This window comes from Chanodichthys erythropterus, chromosome 15, assembly GCF_024489055.1.
Source record: "Chanodichthys erythropterus isolate Z2021 chromosome 15, ASM2448905v1, whole genome shotgun sequence".
Lineage (NCBI taxonomy): Eukaryota > Metazoa > Chordata > Actinopteri > Cypriniformes > Xenocyprididae > Chanodichthys > Chanodichthys erythropterus.
In genome coordinates, this window is record NC_090235.1 from 29,550,973 (window position 1) to 29,566,384 (window position 15,412).

The following is a 15,412-nucleotide window of genomic DNA, read 5'->3' on the forward strand; positions in this document are numbered from 1 at the left end:
CCACACTTCTACTGTATGAAATATTACTTCTTTTTTTTTAATGTTTAAAAAAATTGTTGCAATACTGTTTATAATAGTCATGTTAATATTTATATGTAGCATGTTTATTTTTTATTTTTTGGTTGTAATGTTTGAGAAGTGTCAAAATTGACAATTCTTGTTTTTTATGGAATATTGCAGTATTATAAATGATTTATCTGTGCACATTGTTACTTTTTTAAATTCATATGCCCTTTTAATGATGTGTTTCTGGTAAGAGGTCGGAACCTGTCACTCACATGAGATCACAGCAATAGCAAACAACAACAATCCAATCAATTTAGGCAAAATCAAGTCCCGCCTTACATTTTTACAGGTTTTGTTGTTGTTGTTGTTTTTCATAATTTTTAGATATTGTATTGAATCCATTAAGGGTCAATTTGACCCCTGATTGAGATTTCAAACCTAGTACTAGGGTTAACTTATGGTCTATTTAAAAAAAATAATAATGATACACTAATGGACTTTTTTTTCTTTTTCTTTTTTGCATTACATGTTCTTGATTGTCATAATAATAATAATGTTACAATGTAAAACAAATCCCCAAAATAGGCTAAAGTAAATATTCATTTTTTTCTTTATCTTTTGATATTGTGTTGATAATGACCCGGACATTTTTGTTTTCATGAGATTCATTGTTTATGAATTTACTGCAGATATTACAATCATTCATGTGCCCATCACCACCTCGCGACGGTTGCTAAGGCATCTTGTTGCTAGGGAAATGGCGAAGGGGAGGGAAGCGCGAGGGGGGCGGGTCCTACTTAATGAGTCAATCCGGAAGTGGAGAATCGCTTTGACTGTACACACACAGAGCGGCGGCGTCAAATGAAGCTCTCCATCAGTGCATAACTGCAAAGACGGACGTTTAAACAAGAGTCCGAAACCGCACGTCCTCACCTCGCCAGCTTAGACTGCTGCAGACCTTACCGGATGTAAAACACAGAGCGCACACACACTCGGGTAGAGAGGGAAATGGGCGACAGCTGCAGGAATGGAGAAAGCCGAATATTGACAGCAGCGCCGAGTGAAGGCGACCGATGAGGATGATGATGATGAAGAGTGAAAAGTGAAGCTTTTATTCTGACGGTCTCCATCTCCTCGGTCACGGCCATACCGCTGTTTAACCCCATCCTGTTCAGAGATGATGAAAGGTGAGAGCGGTCGTGGTTTGTGGTGTGTATACAAGTGTTAGCCACTGTTATATTAAAAACCTCTGTGATTTTCCCAGTGTGAATGCGAAACTGTTTATGTTAAAGACCGGAATGCATCTGTGAATACATACTTCTCAAGATGACCCTCGTATTCTGGCATGAGTTGTAGCTTCAGGCAGGTTTAGTGCAGTAGATCTTTTTCTGAGGATTAAAAGGGGAAGTCGGTCCAGTTGAACCTTTAACATCGTGTCCAGTCAGTACTGTGTGTTCTGGACCTTCTGCTAGAGTTTGTGATGATAGACCTCAGCTGTGGGACTCACTCACTTCACCGGTCAAACATGTTCAAGTTAAACAATGATGCCACGTCATCTTGCACTACTTACTTTCACCCCTCAGACAAACACATGAGAAGTTCATGTCGCGTAATTCTTTGTTTAAGTGCTTTGTTAAAAAAAAAAAAAAAAAATCATGCGAGTTGTAATTAGTTTATATATATATATATATATATATAATATATGATATATATATGATATATTATATAATGTAATATACAATACAGTATGCAAATAACATGTAAAAAAAGAAGTGTAATAATATATATATATATATATAATTAATAAATATTTTATTTGAGCTCGACCAATCAAATTCAAGGACCAGGATCAGCGCTATTATTGTTAACTAAAACTATTAAAGGATTAGTCCACTTTTAAATAAACTTTTCCAGATAATTTACTCACCCCCATGTCATCCAAGATGTTCATGTCTTTCTTTCTTCAGTCGAAAGGAAATGAAGGTTTTTGATGAAAACATTCCAGCATTATTCTCCTTATAGTGGACTTCAATGGCCTCCAGACGGTTGAAGGTCAAAATTACAGTTTCAGTGCAGCTTCAAAGGGCATTAAACGACACCAGACAAGGAATAAGGGTCTTACCTAGCGAAACGATCGGTCATTTTCGAAAAAAAATACAACTGTATATGCTTTATAAACACAAAATATCGCCTTGAACGTACTTCCCGTTTCCGCATTTTTCAAAACGCTTACGCTGTATGTCCTCTGCCTCTGCCTATTCAACTTACATATATTTATAAGTTAAAATAAAGTATAAAGCATATACAGTTGTATTTTTTCGAAAATGACCGATCGTTTTGCTAGATAAGACGCTTATTCCTCATCTGGTATCATTTAAAGTCCTTTGAAGCTGCACTGAAACTCTAATTTTGACCTTCAACCGTCTGGAGGCCATTGAAGTCCACTATAAGGAGAATAATGCTGGAATGTTTTCATCAAAAACCTTCATTTCTTTTTGACTGAAGAAAGAAAGACATGGACATCTTGGATGACATGGGGGTGAGTAAATTATCTGGAAAAGTTTATTTAAAAGTGGACTAATCCTTTAATAACCGTTTGTGTTCTTTGAAAAGAAGCTGAATTAAAATGTAAATATTAGATGAAAATCTTGAACTTAAAAAAAAAATGTTGCCTTTGCAATTAACTGAAATAAGTTTAATTTGAAGTACTAAAATGACTGAAGTAAGCTACTATGATGACTTAAAACTTAAAGCTAAATTGAAATATTTAACAAAAATGGCAACGCACATAACAAAATACCAAATCCTAAAATAAAATTAAAACTGAAAATAAAAATAAAAGCAAATTCAAAATGTTAAGTACTATAATAGTAAATTATACTAAAATAACACTAACCAGAACTGACTGTATTCATCTGTATAATAATAATAAATGAATAGGAGATCACCTACAAACAGTTTAAGGTTAAGAAAATATTCCTGTCATTTTTCAATGTTGGCTAAGGTCAAGTTCCCACCATTTTATTTTAGTAACCGAAACTGTTGCAATACTTTAACAATAATTATGGTTTCCGTTGTGCATTTTAGTAGGAAAATCTAATTGTAATTCTACATCTTATTTTCAAGTTTAACCCAACATTTCTAAACATGAGTTCCTTCATGTTTAGAGCTGAAATTCCATCTTTATAAGCGAGTGAATGAACCTTTCAGGGTGTCACATGTGTAAATGCGAGTGAAGGAGGGTGTTAAAAGTTCTTTGGAGCGTTAACTGGCAGTGTTGGCTCTTTACATGGGTACAGTACTTCCCTCCCCTTTCCTTTCTGTTCCCCTCCCCTTTCGCTCATCTGTTTCTTGCTGATCAGCTCCTTGTGAATAGTTGGGGGAGAGACGTGGAAACATAGACTGCTCTGTGTCCAGGTAATGCTTAACAATACCTCTTATCTGTTCCACATGATCCATTACAAAATAACCATCTTTTGTGCATCTTGTTTTACTTTGTGGCTGATTTGATTGGCTGTCTTCATGGTCTCTGGGCGTCTCTTGCTTTTTGTATATATAATGTTTTACTCTTTTACTCATTCGAAACGCTCTTTCTTTAGAATTCTTTGTATGTACAGGCTTGTATGGATGTCTTTTGCCAGTTAAAAGTCTTGTTTAGTGGACACATCTGATTCCAGGTGTTTTTGATGAAACTTTACACTTTAAAGCATGTGTGCAGGCGCAACAGGCAACTGGTTGTGTTTCTATCTTGTTTATTCCTCAGGAAAAGGCATGATGAGGCGAGTTTCAAACCTATCAAGGCCTAAATGGTTCCATCTGTCCTGCTGATTGTAGTTTTGTGAGTGAGTACAGATAAGTTAGCCTTAGACATCTTTACTAACAGGGTTAAGTGGAGATTAGTTACTTGCTTGATGCCAGAAGATTACTGAGGTTATTAATGGCACAGCAGACACCTTTCCTGTGCAAAGCACTTTATTAGGTTGTCTTTTGATGTCCGTTGTCACATTGTAACTCTTAAGCTGTTTCATAGTGTCGTTTAACCCTTTAGAACTGGTGGTATATGAAACGGGAATTTTTTATCAATGTTTGAATTGATGTTCACAGTGTTTCATGTGTGGACTTCATAGAATGACGAGCAGTCTTATGACCCCGTATTGACTTTTGTGTGCGGCTCAGTGTCTGTCACAAACAATGAATGGACTTTGTCATTGAACAGTTTATTTCACTAGCTGAACAGTATCTGACTTATGTCAGAAAGGAAAGCAGGTCGTTTTTAGTTGTAGATTTCCTGTGGAAAGATTTTGCTTCACTGCTTCAGGTGCAGATTGTTACTTTTTTTTTTAACCTTGTTTCTTTTGATTAAAGGAAGAGTTCACCCAAAAATGAAAGTTCTGTCATCTTTTACTCACTCTGCCATTCCAAACCCAAAAGACTTTTGTTCATCTTTGACAATGAATGAAGATATTTTAATGAAATCTGAGAGATTTCTGTCCATCCATTCAAAGGCTATTACTCTAACTGTACAAAATGATTATAAAGTGATTGTAAAATAAATCATATGAATCACTTTATTTAATCCAAGTCTTTTGAAGAGACATAATCACTTTATATGATGATCAGATTTAAAGGGTTAGTTCACCCAAAAATGAAAATAATGTCATTAATTACTCACCTCAGGTCATTCTACATCCATAAGACCTTCATCTTCAGAACACAAATTAAGATATTTTTGTTGAAATCCGATGGCTCAGTGAGGCCTGCATAGACAGCAATGACAGTTCCTCTTTCACGATCCATAAAGGTATTAAAAACATATTTAAATCAGTTCATGTGAGTTTAGTGGTTCTATCTTAATATTTTTTGTGCGCCAAAAAACAACTTTTTAATAATATCTAGTGATGGCCGATATCAAAACACTGCTTAAGAGCATTATGAATCTTTTGAGTCGAATCAGTGATTCGGATCACGTATTAATCTGCTGAAATCACGTGACTTTGGCATCCGATCCACTGATTTTATTCCTAAAGCTCAGAAGCTTCAAGAAGCAGTGTTATGAAATCGGCAGTGTTATTTTTTTGGCGCACAAATTTTCTCATCACTTTTTATAATATTAAGGTAGAACCAATGTACACACATGAACTGATTTAAATATGTTTTTAGTACCTTTATGGATCTTGAGAGAGGAAGTGTCATTGCTGTCTATGCAGGCTTCACTGAGCCATCTGATTTAATCAAAAATATCTTAATTTGTGTTCCGAAGATGAACGAAGGTCTTACGGGTGTAGCACGACATGAGGGTGAGTAATAAATTACATTATTTTAATTTTTGTCTGAACTAACCCTAATTTTAGAGATTATATTAATGCTAATTTCTGCAATTTTGTGTACATCTCATATCCTATTGTTAAATATTATTATATCTCGGTGCATGTACACTACCCTTCAGAAATTTGGGGTCAGTGAGATCTTTTTTTAAAAGAAACTGATACTTTTGTTCAGCAAGGATACATTAAATTGAGCAAAAATGACAGTAAAGTGTTTTAGGGGGTTTTCACACCTGGCTCATTTGGAGCATTTGTTTCGAAACCAGTTGCATGTTCTCCATTTCTTTGGTTGTTTAGGCATATTAAAACTGCAATTGCACTCAAATCTGCACCAAAACAATCAGTCTGAGTTTGCTCAAACGAGGTAGTCCTTGCCCACTGGAAAACGAACTCTGGAGCTGTTCACTTGTAGTAAGAAATCAATCCGACCCAACAGACATTGTGTGAAAAGCAGCAGTGTTTGTTTTTGATAAAGTGGGTTAACCTGGAGCAAAGTCAAAGCACACCTACAAGGTAAGAATGTTGCCTCGACAAAGCCTTGATTCATGCTCAAAATGATAAAGTAATATAAAAACCATACACAAAATGTAGTGATTTTGGTCCAATTATAAATGTTGCCTTGTGAAAGCAAACCGAACCAAGAAGAAATTGCAACATTGTAATAATTTTAATCCCTGCTTTGGAACAAAGCAAATGATCTACAGGTCTGAAAATACCCTTGCATTGTTGCAAAATATTTCTATTTCAGATAAATACTGTTTGAACTTTATTCATCAAAGAATCATGAAGAAATGTATCACTGTTTCTGCAAAAATATTAAGCAGCTCAACTGTTTTTGACATTGATGATAATAAGAAATATTTCTTGAGCATTAAATCATCATATTAGACTGATTTCTGAAGGATCATGTAACACTGAAGACTGCTGAAAATTCAGCTTTGCCATCATAAATTATATTTTAAAATAAATTAGTTATTTTTATGTTATTTAAACATTTTTATCAAATAAAAGAGACTTTTTTTCAAAAATACTAAAAATTCCTTTTAATGGTAGTGTATATTGACTAAAAGTATGAGTATCGGCTCGTGAAAAAACTACTAGGTGTCCACTAGTAGAAATAAAAATTGGTAATTTACCAGATTATTAGACTCCATGTGACCTTTGCACGTGTATTTCCCTCTCAGGGATCGATACTGCCACTCTGTCTTTCTCAATTTCAGTATCCAGTGCTGGAGTCCACCTGGGTAATGTTGTTTTTCTTACGCAGATAGTGCTTGCATAATTTTTGCCATCCTTCATGAGTGCCATGGGTTTTGAGTCTAATGAAAAAGTGCTTACTCAAAGAAAATGTATGACCTCATAAATCCACACAGGAACCATTGGGCAATGCCACGTTTCTGTTTTAGGGCGGACGGATGTTCAGTTCTGCCTGGCTGGCAGCGCGCAGAGACTCTTCTTTTGCCAATGACAGACTTCTGTTCATAGATCACGACACAATGGTAACCACACTTGTTGGCACTGTAATGAAACTGACATCATATAGACCGAATCTTTCTGAATTTCACTCTCGGGAATTGTAGGCCTCATTTAGAAGGAAATTCCTTTCTGGTATACAAATTATGTTGGTCTGGCTGACTTAGAAAAAATAGGCTAGCCCTTGTTAGTAGCATGCCCCTGCTGCCCATAGACATGTGGGGTCATGAAACGCATCAGCTAATTGGGATCCAGACTTTCTCTGAGAAGCACAGCAGGATGGTTTAACGTGATATCTTAGTGATTTTTGGTTCAGTTCACTCGACTGAAAAAAATCATTGACTGTCATGATAATTACGGAGTGCTCTATCGCAATGATGGCGCACGGCGGTCTGATCAAACTGTCAGTTTTAATTACTCTGGAGTGCCCTCAGCCTGCCAAGAGCTGGGTTTGCATAGTTTTCAAAGCATGCTGGGAAGTTTGTACTTCCTAAAGCCCTCCTGTGGAGAAGCGTGAATGAAATACTCTAATTTGTGTTCGAGATGAAGGCAGCTGTTGTACAGATGAAATATAGGCGAGACTGTTAGTGAATGAAAGATTTAAGGGTGATCATACTGCGATAAACTTCTTTACATGGCCCAATATTTCCCATCTAAACACCATTTTGACATGATGTAAAGACAAGACATGCAGTGATAAATGTAGTTGGAGCCATCATGAGATTGTGGTTGACTTGTGGGTAACTGGCTTCAATTCATCACAACTGCAGTGAGCTGTTTTTCAAATGACAGAAATTCTGCATATACGTTACTTGCCTTAGACAGAGTTAACACTGACACTTTAAAGTCTGTAAAAAATACATTTTAATATATAAAATAATAATAATTATTATTGTTATTAATTAATATAATTCTAAATATATCTCTTATATCAAATGATTGTATTATTTATGATATATTTTCAGATCAAGCTCTCCTTAATTCTTTGTGGCATAGTTTCAACAATGTTCTGGAAACATTCCTCAGAGATTTTGTTCTATATTGACATGATAGCAACACGCAGTCGCTGCAGATTTGTCGGCTGCACATTTATGATGTGAATCTCGCGTTCCACCACATCCCAAAGGTCTTTATTGGATTGAGATCTGGGGACTGTGGAGGCCATTTGCGTATAGTGAACTCATTGTCATGTTCAGGATACCAGTTTGAGATGATTTGAGCTTTGTGGCATGGCGTGTTATCCTGCTGGAAGTAGCCATCAGAAGATGTGTACACTGTGGTCATGAAGGAATGGACATGGTCAGCAACAGTACTCAGGTAGGCATTTATAGGGTGCTCAATTGGTACTAAAAGGCAAAAAAGTGTGCCAAGGAACTATCCCCCACACTATTACACAACCACCAGCAGCCTGAACTGTTTATACAAGGCAGGGTGGATCCATGCTTTCATGCTGTTTATGCCAAATTCTTACCCTACTATCTGAATGTCGCAGCAGAATTCTAGACTCATCAGACCAGGCAATGTTTTTTCAGTCTTCTATTGACCAATTTTGGTGAGCCTGTGCAAATTGTAGCCTCAGTTTCCTGTTCTTAGCTGACAGGAGGGGCACCGGTGTGTTCTTCTGCTGCAGTAGCCAATCTGTTTCAAGGTTTGACATGTTGTGCGTTCAGAGACCTCGGTTGTAACGAGTGGTTATTTGAGTTACTGTTGCCTTTCTATCAGCTCCAACCAGTCTGGCCATTCTCCTCTGACCCCTGGCATCAACAAGGCATTTTTAGCCACAGAACTGCTGCTCACTGGATATTTTCTCTATTTCAGACCATTCTCTGTAAACCCTAGAGATGGTTGTGCTTGAAAATCCTAGTAGATCAGCGGTTTCTGAAATACCCAGACCAGCTCGCCTGGCACTCACAACCATGCCACGTTCAGAGTCACTTAAATCACATTTCTTTCCATTCTGATGCTCAGTTTGAGCTTCAGCAGATCATCTTGACCATGTCTACATGAATAAATGCATTGAGTTGCTGCCATGTGATTGGCTGATTAGATATTTGTGTTAACAAGCAGTTGAACAGGTGTACCTAATAAAGTGGCCAGTAAGTGTATATAACATAAAAAATACAAAAAATTACCAAAACTATATATATCTTAGTAAAATAATACTTCAAATAAATAGTGTTCAAATTAATGAATTAACCTATATCCCAAATTTTCAACAATTTTTCTGAATATTGTGTACAATACTAAATAAACATTGTTTCTCAGATGCAGCAGATTTTCTTTATTCTTGCTATTATTTGATCAAAATCGGTAAATACATGTAAATACATGTAAATACAAAAAGATGTGCATCATAAGGCATTAAACAGGCCTTATCTGTTCTGTACCTTTATTTAGTTTTGGTTTCATCGTTATCTTTAAATTTATATCTTTTTTTTCCTCTATTTATAGCGTTTTCCTCACTTCGGTCCCTTGTGTGGTGTCACTGGGCCATGGTTCGCAAAAAAGGATCTCTTATTTTGTGTGGAGCGTTTCTGTTTGTCGCCTGGAACGCCTTGCTCCTCCTCTTCTTATGGGGGAGGCCTCCCATTGGCCGACTTGGTGAGGGAGGCGGAGCTGAACCAGGGGCTGGTGAAGAATGGGGAGCCGGAAAAGCACAAGTGGGTGGAGCTAACGGATTGGCCGGCGAAGTGATCAGATTGGCCGAAGAAGTAGAATCAGAACTGGAGACTCAGAAGAAGCTCCTCAAACAGATACAGAGTCACAGGGAACTATGGGAACAGCGGAAAGAATTGGGAAAGAGAGAATCTGAGGACACAAAAGATGAGAAGAACATTGAGGAGCCTAAAAAACCTCAGCAGATTCCTGCAGTTCTTCGAAGTCATAAGATTGTAGATGATACAAAAACTGTTACAAAAAATACACAGACAATAATGGTTACGCCACATCAGCTGGTCACGAAGGAGCAGAAACTAGACCAAGAGAACAAGAAAATGGTGGAAAATGAAGTAGGCCTTACTAAGCCAAGCCCTCAAATCATTATCCCAATTCTCGTCATCGCCTGTGACAGGGTAACCGTGAAGAGGAGTTTGGATAAATTGATACAGTACCGTCCTTCTGCTGAGCTTTACCCGATTATTGTCAGCCAGGACTGTGGCCATGCAGATACGGCAAGGGTGATTGGCTCCTATGGCAGTCAGATAACCCACATTAGCCAACCGGATCTTGCGGATATTCCAGTGCGACCTGATCACAGGAAGTTCCAGGGTTACTACAAGATCGCCAGGCACTACCGTTGGGCACTGAACCAAGTGTTCAATGTCTTTGCTTACTCCACAGTGGTCATTGTGGAGGATGACCTGGAGGTAAGATCATGAATATGTTTTCATTTATGATTAGTACTCAGTTTTGTCATATACATCATGCATCTGAGCATCATTATAGGTTAGCCAGATCTGCTTAATGAGAGTACCACATCTGAAAGGAAGTCACATTTTTCCTCTTTTATAATTCATGGAGAGGATTTTTGATAAGAGCTTGTCTCTCTCTCAGAGGGAATATTTTCATTTGCACATTTCTGAACCCTTTCCTTTGAAAATTCTCGCAGGTGAACTGATTACAAAGTCTAATATGCACCCAAAAAACCCATTAATAGGACAGCAGTAAAGCTCCAGTTCTGTTGTCGTGATTTCTCTAAAGGCAAGGATCAAGGTCCTTGTTTAACTTTGCTATTCAGGCAAACATGTTTTGGTTTTTTTTTCTTTTTGCAAACTCTTTACTTTGTCCTGTGATGGCTTTGATGGCAATCATGGCAGTGCTGAATTTACATTTTTTTTTTTTTTGTTGAAATGGTAAACCTCCCAAACTCAAGAGGAAATGGAGTTACCTTCAAATGTCTGAGTCAATGACAAACAGTGTTGGGCATGTTACTTTAAAAAAGTAATTATAGTTAGTTACTTATCACAAATAGTAACTGAGTTACATCATTATAAAAGTAACTAATTACCAGGGAAAGTAACTTTTGTGTTACTTTTTTTCCTTTCAAATATGTCAAATAACTTGGATGCCCCCAATATTAAATATAAGTCTAAAAATAAATTCTGCTTGATCCGACTTCTGACACATGATCCGCTCTTGCTCACGACATGACATTTCTCTGTACTGTATTCGTGTCGGTGGCCATTAAAGAAAACATAGTTTCATATTTGTTTAAATAGGCCTATGCTGTTTTTTAAATTAATCTATTTGATTATAAAAAGTGAACAGCTAGGATACATCATAAGATGTGCAATATATCAGGTGACATGGAGTAGGTCAGACATGATTTTGACCACTTCATTAAGTTTAGTTTTTTTTTTTAGAAAACCTTTCTTTAAAGTGAATTTCATTTTGTAAAAATTGTATCTTAATTTTAATCAATGTTTCATCAACCATTTGCCTGGATTTAATAAATAAGAAGCAAATATAATCATGACATGGAGGTTCTTTATGGCAAGCTTTATGCATGCGCTATAGCCTATATTACGTAAACGCTCATTATTATGGTTTATTCTCTCCAGTATTTAAGAAATTAAATTAATATAAATGTTAACTAATGGCTTAAATGAACAACTACTAGTCGACTAGAAAAAAACTTATTTCACACATTTTCGGTCCAGCATGTCACAAAGGGTATTCTGGTTTGAGCTCGCGCTCCTCTCGCATCATCTGACACACACAAACAGAGCATCGTACATTATTATCATTATTTAAAATTGTATTTGTGTATGACTAACCTGTACAAAAGACTTTACAGGTCTATCATTACGCACCAATCTTCATCAGCTAGCTTACGTGTCCCACCCCAACACACATCAGAGAAAAAACTTTGCAGGTCCTATGGCTGAGAGAGAGCCTTGGACAAAAACCACATCAGTGAGCTCAATTATAGTAATGCAGCATTTTATTGTCAGTAACGGTAACAGCGTTGTAACGGGAGAAAAAGTAATTTGTTTGATTACTTGTTACTGAAAAAAGTAATGCCGTTTATTTATAATGTCGTTATTCCCATCACTGATGACAAGTAACACATGTCCATCAATATGGCATGGACAAATCTTTCAGAAATATAGTTTTTAAGAGTGTACTCTTTGTATTCATGTTTTTGTAATAATTAAAAAAAATAAAAAAATCTGGGGGAATTACGCCACATGACATTTTACAACCAGCACTAAAAATGCCTTGTCATTAATAAAATCACAGAGTATATAACTGTCTTTAATACGCAGTCATGAGGTTCTGCACGGTTTACTTTTTTTCTGCATGCTGGTTGCACCAGATTTGTTGGTCGCCACATGACTTTGATTTGGTGGACAAATATTTTTCAGTTATAGTACTTATTTGATTAGCACATTTAACTGGTCAGTGGATTAACTCTAAAGCTCTACTGAGCATCATAGTTAAGCACCATTGAGATTCCCTGAGGCCCAAACACATTTTTTTACATTGTTATAAAACAGCCAGCTGGCTGAACACATGTTCACCTAACCACCTTTGAACACATCTAGACTGCCAGGACCTTGAGTGAACTAGCCATTTCTGTCCAGATAATTTAGAAATAGTGTCTTTTTCATCATCAGCTCTTAATGTCTTAAAACTGCTTTCATTTCATCTTGTAGGTGGCCCCAGACTTTTTTGAGTATTTCCGTGCACTCTACCCCATATTAAGATTGGATCCAACTCTGTGGTGCATTTCCGCCTGGAATGATAATGGACGGGATGGGCTGGTCGACCCAGGCAAGGCTGACCTCCTTTACCGAACAGATTTCTTTCCTGGACTTGGATGGATGCTTTTGAAGGAAGTCTGGGCTGAGTTAGAGCCTAAGTGGCCCAAGGCATTCTGGGACGACTGGATGCGGCACCCAGAGCAGCGGAAGGATCGCTCGTGCATTCGTCCCGAGATCTCAAGGACTATAACTTTTGGCCGGAAGGGTGTCAGTTTGGGTCAATTTTTTGACCAGTATCTGCGCTACATAAAACTCAATGCTGAATTTGTGCCTTTCACTAAACTGGACTTGTCCTACTTGGTCAGGGAGAAGTACGATGAAACCTTTGAAAAGGAAGTGTATAGTGCCCCCTTGGTGAAAGTGGAGGAACTACAGCAAGGTGGAAGCCTGAAAGGCTCTGGGCCGTTTCGCGTTCAGTACTCCAGCAGAGACAGCTTTAAAGTGTTGGCCCGCAACTTGGGAGTTATGGACGACTTGAAGTCAGGGGTTCCCCGTGCCGGTTACAGGGGCGTAGTCAGCTTTATATCCCGTGGACGAAGAATTTATCTGGCTCCCCCTGAGGGCTGGACTAAATATGACACCAGCTGGAGCTGAGGAGGATGAAGTTTAGACCACAAAAGACGAGAAAGAGAAAACTCACAACTATAATTACAAGTAAAGGAGGAGAGAAACGCCCTCTCAAACCAAAGAAAACAGAGGCAGGGTGTAAAAAGTAGAGAAAAGCTTAACGTTAAGAAGTGAGTATAAAATAACTGCTGTTTTGTCATGGAGGAACTTCCAGGCATGCTGGGAACAGCACAAAAGGTGGTGCATTGTATTTGCGCAGGAATCATGCAACAATCTTCCCTCAGAGAAAATAGTGGAGTTATGCTGCAAACAGCTCCTATGCAGAATCGCTCATTCTGATATGGAGAAAAATGATCAGATTTTTTTTTATATTATTATTATTATTTGAACATACTGACCTTTCTGTTGGTTTCAACATCAATGCAAACGGCATACAAGAGGTCTTATATTTTATCTTACCACAGTGTCTTTTGGGAGAATCTCACGATAACTCGCATCTCACCCCAAAATCAAATGAAGAAAATATTTTTATATTTGCATATATACAGAAGAAAAATGAAGCCTGTTTTTGGGACCATTCTTTTTTTTTTTTTTTGGACATTATTTTCATCACAAGCATTTTTTTCCCCCAATTTATCATTACTGGAATGATTTTTAAAGTTTTATTTTTTGTAATATTCAGTATTACTGTATTATATGAAGAAAAAACAACCCAATATCCAGATGTTTCTTCACATGTTTCATGAGATTCAGCCTTTGAAAGACCAATCTGAGTGTTTAAATTCCATTTGTCCAAGTTTTATTAGTCCCTGACATCATTATAAATGAAAATTGTGTATAATTGTTGTCCAGTTTGATCGATGCATTCATATAAATGCGCAGACTTGTTCATTTGACTTTTTATGTAGCATCATTGAATCTATGAAGTTCAAGCTTGTGGCAGAAATTATTCAAGGCTTGTGTAACTGACATACCAAATCTCTGGACATCTCTTCTGTGCCATTCTGTTGAAGTACTGTACTTGAACCTGTTTTTGTTTTAACCGCTCTTCCTGGCCTGGGAGAGCTCTCATTGTTTTTTAAAGATGTTGTAGGTTTGTTGCAAAACCAGTGGTCATAGAAATCGCTTTACATGTTCATACGGATGAAATGAATGGATTTCAGTAGGCCAGAAATGAGATGAAACATTTGAATTAAATGTACTGTATTTAAATGTTTGGGAGAGAAATGATCTGATATTAATGCATATGCAGTATGAAGAAGTGTGAAACCACTGCCTGACATGTTTATAACTTTATTACATTGAGAATAAAACAGACTATTTTGATATTTGACCGTATATGCTGTTTTTTGTTGATGTTTTCAGTTTTATCTTATTTGGTAACTTCCTTCCAGGGATCATTTGTCTAAACCCCCCACATCAACACAGACTCAGGCGCCATTGTGACACCTTTGACGTCTCTTTCGCTCCAGATTTCCTTTCTCACTCCTCTTGTGTCCTGTTGACTTCCTGTCTCATGGCTCATTGCTGTTGGCTTTACTATGTTCTTTTCCTGTTCTTGTACCACCAACAGCAACTTTAGAAAAGCCAAAGGATGTGTGTTACCGATTAGATGAACTGTACGCTCATTTTATGTTTCTGTAGCCATAAATCCGATTGCTTAATCTTTGCTGGGAAATAGGCAGCAGAGAATCAAATTTTCTACCATGACTGATTGATTTGTTGATCATATAGCCTCCTCAGCTCAAGGACAAGTAGTTGAAATTAATTCACTTTAATACTTCAATGTAGATAGTGTTTTCACACTTGACAACTGTTTAAAAGAGCTGATGTCAAGCCACTCTTTTGGTGGAAAAGGGAAAATTCCAATCAGGAAACGTTTTGCAATTCTTACCTCAGAAAAGGTGGTTCTGGGACAGAAAACTTGCTCTTGTAAGCAGCTGGTCTCAAACCAAAATTTTTTCAAAACAAAAACAGCTCAGTCTGGCAAGATTTATGCAAACAAAACTAGATCGGGTTATTATACTGAAACAAAGCTGTCTATGCTGGAAACGCCCGATGTGGTGATGACACGAGTTCAGTTGATGGACATCCAACTCCTATGTGGATCAAGTTGCACAGCAACTCTAACCACTTCATCTTCTCCGTCCATGTAAAATAAAACATATTTGCGAACAGTGTTAGGTAAGTTACTCAATTTTGTTCATTTTATCACAAAGTTGAAGGTTGTTCCATTTGTTGATATTAGTTAACTACATTAGTTACCATGAACTAAGA

The 15,412-nt window shown here is 37.2% G+C and overlaps 1 protein-coding gene across 2 annotated transcripts; it reads left to right on the forward strand.

Annotated features, from left to right (window-relative positions):
- The first annotated feature begins 671 nt into the window (after nt 1-671).
- On the forward strand, nt 672-14,487 carry mgat1b (alpha-1,3-mannosyl-glycoprotein 2-beta-N-acetylglucosaminyltransferase b). Of its 2 annotated transcripts, none has more exons than XM_067361348.1 (3): nt 672-1,193; nt 9,255-10,168; nt 12,461-14,487. In XM_067361348.1, the coding sequence occupies exons 1-3, from the start codon at nt 1,184-1,186 to the stop codon at nt 13,160-13,162; spliced, it is 1,626 nt and encodes a 541-aa protein (XP_067217449.1). In that variant the 5' UTR covers nt 672-1,183; the 3' UTR covers nt 13,163-14,487. The 2 variants fall into 2 exon arrangements, with proteins under 2 accessions (XP_067217449.1, XP_067217450.1); XM_067361349.1 differs by lacking the exon at nt 672-1,193 and adding an exon at nt 3,306-3,423.
- Nucleotides 14,488-15,412: the final 925 nt, after the last annotated feature.